This window comes from Mus caroli, chromosome 1 (genome assembly GCF_900094665.2).
Source record: "Mus caroli chromosome 1, CAROLI_EIJ_v1.1, whole genome shotgun sequence".
Classification (NCBI taxonomy): domain Eukaryota; kingdom Metazoa; phylum Chordata; class Mammalia; order Rodentia; family Muridae; genus Mus; species Mus caroli.
This window is the reverse complement of record NC_034570.1, coordinates 158,180,248-158,186,247: the sequence shown is the minus strand read 5'-3', so window position 1 is coordinate 158,186,247 and position 6,000 is coordinate 158,180,248. Positions and strand designations below refer to the sequence as shown.

General features: G+C 45.2%; 1 protein-coding gene across 1 annotated transcript in view; it reads right to left on the bottom strand.

Moving 5' to 3' along the window:
• Positions 1-1,116: 1,116 nt before the first annotated feature.
• Lmx1a (LIM homeobox transcription factor 1 alpha) overlaps positions 1,117-6,000 on the bottom strand; it is a 145,806-nt gene continuing 140,922 nt past the window's right edge. Inside the window, exons 7-8 of the mRNA XM_021170712.1 lie at positions 5,060-5,230; positions 1,117-3,257 (exon numbers count right to left, since the gene is read on the bottom strand). Of these exons, the coding sequence (XP_021026371.1) occupies positions 3,097-3,257; positions 5,060-5,230 (332 nt within the window). The 3' untranslated portion in view covers positions 1,117-3,096. The remainder of the gene's footprint in view (positions 3,258-5,059; positions 5,231-6,000) is intronic.

Below are 6,000 nucleotides of genomic sequence, written 5' to 3'. Positions count from 1 at the left end.
CTAGGCAGGCTGTTGCTTCTCCACTCTGATCCTAGTTTCACTTCTCCCTCTGTCCTGCCCCCATGTAGATTCCTGGAGATGTCAGGAGAAATGGCCTATGCTCTGAGAACTCCTTCTATGTGCTTTGGCAGGGGGGTTGTTGACATGTTTTCAAAAGTGAAATTATTTTCTACATGTCTTATGCACAACAGGAGCCACACCCTACATGTCTGCCTTGGATTAAGTGATACTTTCATTGAGATTTAACCAATACCCATCTAGTGAGAGCTATAGAAGTTTGTCTTCAGCTCAGACAGGCCAGCATCCTCTCCATGTCTTCAAAGATAGCCTGAGACTTCCATAGGCCATTCATCATTGATCAGGTCCTGAGGCCAGTCAACCCACTCCTTAGCTTGTTGCCACTGACAGGCACAGTGCTTTGTAGGCCATACTCACTGTCCCCTTCACCCGGACAATGGTGACAAGTATCATCTCTGTCACTCTATAAGGAATCAGCTCAGCAGGGTGAAGTACCTTGTTCAAGGGCCACACAGCACTTAACAAGGTGGAATTTGGATCTGAACAGGTCTGTCTGCTCAGAGTTGGAAGGAGAGAACACAGGTCAGAGATAGCCAGTCCCCAGGGAACGCTTGGGAGCCATGAACAAGAGACTCCTCAGAACACAAGAGCAAGACATCTTTTAGCCCAAACTCTCCTCCATGTTAGTGAAATCTCTAAATGGCTGAGAACTCTGGGAGACTCTTTCAGGGAGCCATATCAGTGGGCTGCTGCTCTGCTCTGCCATCCTGGCAGGCATTTGTCTCGAACCCTACACGAGAAATTCTTTAGAATGCCCCCATGCTGATCCAAAGCCAATGGCACACACCATGAGGGACCTCTACGACAAGGGTGGATGGTTTCTAGTACCTCTGAGGGGGTGGCTTTAGGACCTTATCCATCTTCGCAAGAGGTTGCAAAACCCCTTCCCTTCAGGCTTGACTGTAGTTAAAGTTTCACCACAAGCACATCCCCGTGCCTCTGCAAAAGAAACTCAAACCTCCTTGGGAGAAACTTCCATGCCTCCCACCCCAGCCCCCAGCCCACCATATTCCCCCAAATAAACAAAGGCTCATTTGTAAGAGGCTTTTAATTTCATCTCGGTATGTCATTAGAGAGTAGAATTAAGGATCTCTGTTTGCTTTCATTCACATAATATCTGCTACATTCCTCAACCAATCAGCCACACAGACACCGTCTGTGCCCCCTACACCCGCCTCATTCTCAGCCCACAGACTGGTTCAGGTTTCCTGATGGTTTGTATAAATTATAAAGAAGAGCACAAAAATCACACAACACACACTCTACCACTAAGGGACATGCTTCCTCTGGCCTTAAAGAGAATGAAGTGGATATGTGGGCATAGTCATGGCTCTGATGATGTTCCCGGGCATGACGTCATGCCTGTCACAGCCCCTCTCACTGGAGCCCTTCTGTCTTCCCCCTACACTCATTCTGCTTCCCCAAAAGGATCCTAACACAGAAGATACCACTCTAGCACCGTAATTGGAGATCAGGGCATGGAACTGTCCCTGTATACAATGGAGATCAGGACATGGGATTGTCCCTGTGTACAATGGCTACTGCGTCTTCCTGTGCTCCAGGACTGCAACGTGAGTTGGAGGGAAGAGCCCTGGGTACCTGCCTGGTCCCCTCTGCTTCTGTGAACTCCATGAGGTTGTTTATGAGCAGGCCCCCAGATTATGGGCCCTCAAGAAAGAGACAAACAGAGATCACAAGTAATTCCGGCTTTTGGGGTACATACAGTCACTTTTAAGTGACTTTTTAAAAAGTAAGAACAAAACAAAACAAAATTAAAAAAAAAAAAAAACAACAGATGTGCAAGTCAACACTTGCTCTAGAATTCCATCCACCATGCCTCTTCCACCTTCTCAGATGGAGCGTAGTCTCCACCCCCTCGGAGCTGTGTCTCTGTCACATGGCCATGTGGGCTATGCAGAGAGATAGGACTTAGGGTACCAGAACTTCCTGCTCTGTGGTCTCAGGTATCCTCTATCATCAGGTACATGACTCAGTTATATTTTAAATCATATCAGATTTATTTTAGTTTCAACTTCGATCATGTCCTGGTATGGAGCCTTATTGTCCCCAGGGAGGTAGGTGTGGCAACCACCTCATCCACACTCATAGAGAGAGAGGTAGGTGTGGCAATCAACTTCATCCACACGCATCGAGGCTGAATCTGGGGTGGTGGTGGTGGTAAGGACAACCTTGCTGATGCTGCCCAACAATCCCATGCCAATAAGCCTAAAATCTCGTTCAGGCCCAGTGACTTGACACCAGAGTGAGCATGAGTTCACTATAGCATGCTACCTGCCATCTGGAGTTGTATTCTAGACCTCAATGATGCTCTGATCACAGAATGAACTCAAGCACTCAAAGCTGTGGGGCCTGGTGGAACAGTCCTCTCTGCCCTGCCGATGAGTCTCTCCAAACTAAAAATAAAGTTTATAAAAGTAAATTATCTCATTTTATAACTTAAGTGCATCAAGCATTTCCTTAAATATAGTTCACACTGAAAATAAAGTTACTTTTGCTGTACAGTTGGTGTCTGTTATAATTAGGAATAAACTTTGATGATAAAGTATGAAAGGTTTTACACACACTCATACACATACACACACACACACACATACACACACACACACACAATCTGTCTGTCTATTGGTGTGTAGATGAATAGACATACGGCACCTCTTGACAAGCACTTCTCCAGAACGGTGGGAAGCTGTTAGGAGTCCCTAGATATCTAGTTTGCTTGAGAATGTCTATATTAAAAGACCCTGTCCTTAATGATAAACACATCTTCATATCTAACACTAAGACTCTTATTAGAAACATTAAACTATGCAATCCATAATGTATTCAGTCTTTGGAAATGCTGAGCTACACCATATAATTAAACAACAGCATCCCCAACAAACCTCCCTCCCCAGCCCACCTCTTCTCTGGCCTCCCCATCCTAAAGTCAGCAGCAACCCCTCACACAGTATGGTTGTTCCATATGGGAGCCCAGGCCACAAAATTCTAGGAGAAGACTCAAGAGGTGAAATAGGAATTCTGCATGGAGTACAGATGGTCAATGGGGTTTCCCACTCTGGACTGCAGGGGTCCAGCTTCTGAGGTTGCCAGGAAGCAGTCGCCCAGGTTACTGAGAGATGTGTCATCACTATCCAAGTCATGGAAAAGAGGTTCAGCACCTGAAATGAAGATGGAACATGGCCATGAGGGTCTGGAAGAAGTAACACCCTTGTATGCTAGGAAATTAACTGACCTCAACAAGTGTTTGAACACATCCCAGGGATGAGGACCTACTAAGTATGAGCTATGGGGTGGGAACAACTAGACACAACAATGTAAAGGTTACAATGTTAGGGGTCTCATAGAGAGCTCTTGTTCAAAGTTGGGAAACATTAAGCCACATGAGTGAAGGTATGCACAGTGAGGGTATCTACACAGTAAACACGGGGTAGGCAGAACTCATCTCCATAGGCTGGAGGGACATAGACAGGAATCCTGAATGTCCTCAGCCTCACAAAGGGTTCCTCAAGGACAGATGGTAAGAAATGAACATGAATTCTTCAAGTGAAGTTCTGATCTTGCTGGTAACATTGGTCATTTCCAGTAGCAGAGATGTACCAATGTTTCTCTGTCTCCCCAGATTTCTGCCTCACAACAAAGGAAAGTTAAGTACCTGGCCTCAAATGTACCCTGGAGAGAAGGACCAGGGGGTCACACTATAACACAGCTGAGGTACCAATAGAAAACTTGCAACCTGGGTGGCATGGCAGGGTATACCTGCACTTCAGTTCAACTGGAGAGGCAGAAGCAAGTGCCTAAAACTTATGATTGAGCTTCAATTGTTCATTTTGCTAAAGTCATTGACATAAGGATTTGCAAAATTAACAACAAAACCACATCTTCCCTGGTCTCCCATGTGACAGAGAGAATATGTTTTGAGTGTGATATGTGTCTTCTAAAGAGGAAATGGATGGGCATCACTGGGAGACACACGTAAAAACCTAGAGTGTACGTGTTCTTGAGGTTGGGCAGTGAGGGTCCACAAACACCACGGTTAAGTGTTTACGGAAGCTGGGCTAAACCAAAGTAAAGATCACTTTAACAACAAATGTGTGTGTGTGTGTCTGTGTGTGTCTCTGTGTATGTGTGTGTGTCAAATGTGCTTGTATATGTTAATGTGTGTTGGGCACATGTCTGAGTGTGTGCATGTAGAGGACAAAAGCTAATGTCAGATATCTTCTTGAGCAGGTCTCCTCCTTATTCTTGAAAGTCAAAAGTTTGTTAAGACCGGTTGGCCAGCAATCTTCATGGACACACCTGTCTCTGCCCCTCAAGCACTGGTGCTACAGATATTTGTAGCCATGTCTGATTTTAACATGAATGCTGGGGACCTGAACTTTTGTCTTCATGTATGTATCAGAAGCATTTTACCAATTGGTCACATTCCTGACCGCAGCAGCAACAACAACAACAACAAATTAACTAAAGGAAAGAAGTGGCAGAGTGCACACCTTATGTCTCTGCTACTAAATTTGACAAGACTGCTGAATTAAACTTTATTGTATAAACATCAGGACAACTTGTGACATGTTGTATCACATATTAATTCACCTATAGTGTAAGTCATACAATGCCTTTCTTAATGTAAACATGTAGTGGCCTTGGTACCCTATACTCGTTTACTCCATCCCACTAAACTCCAGGACACACCCCTTGAACATTGCCTTAATTGGCAAGGTCGACAAGGAAAAGCTCAACAAAGGAGCCTCAAAAATGATGACGCGTGGAAATGTTACCAAAGAATGTGCTCAGGAATCCTCTATACCCATCAGATTGGTGGTGTCAGCAATATTTTGTGGGACATGTATTCATATTTGGTAACTCAGCAAGTCTCTGGGAACTGTGTAGATACGTTTAAGGAAAAATGAGAAGCCCACAAGTGTGAACTGAGAGGGACCTCTGGGGACTGAGTCCCTCTTACCATAGGGGTGCATGTGATCTCCAGGCATCTGGGGTGGGGTGAGACCCTGTCGGAAGGGATCAGAGTTGTAGACGCTCTGTTCAATGGCCAGCAGCTGCTGTGGGGTGGGCAATGTTGTATAGGGGTTCATGATCCCTTCCATGCCTGCATTCCCACTACCATTTGTCTGAGCTGGGGAACAAAAGAAAGAAGACAGGTCATTTTCAACTAGCATCTCAGGACCCAAAAGACTGCACATCCCCCACTGGCAGTGTCCCATGTTTGTGGTTCTCGTGGCATGGTCACCTAGAGCCTCCTCCCCCATCAAGTGACCCAAGAGGACCCAAGCCAGAACCCAGCATGTTATTCTGTTTATTTACTTAAGTTGTCCTTTGACAGTTTCATTCATGTATTCTGAGAGGATGAAGGCTAAGAGGAACTATCCAGTCTCTTTATTTGTTTGTTTGTTTGTTTGTTTATTCTTTGACAATTTCATCCATGCATATAATATATTCTGAGAGGGTGGGGCTGAGAGGAGCCTCTGCATCCTTTCCAACCCAGCTTTGGAAGTCATTCTATCTCATGATGGTGGTGACTCCCAAACAGCATAGACAGTACTTTGTAAGACTCATGGAAGACCACGTTAGAGGTATGTGACTGAGCAAGCTGTGTGGCTACATTTTACTTCCCTGGCATTTAGTTTGCTTATATACTAACTAGGAAGGGATGGGGTGGTATCGGTATTTCTCAGCCTGCACCTACCAAAGCCTATGACAGTGGAGAATGGAGATGCGGGCTTGGGAGCTGAATGTTAGGACACCATATAAGTTTGATAGCCACTTGAGGGGATGAATCTTTCCTAAAATAACCCATTGCAAGCTCATTAGTTAAGTGGGACTCATGATACGGGACCAGCTGACATCACCGGGTTGATACAAAGATTCCATGAAAGTGGGTATGCT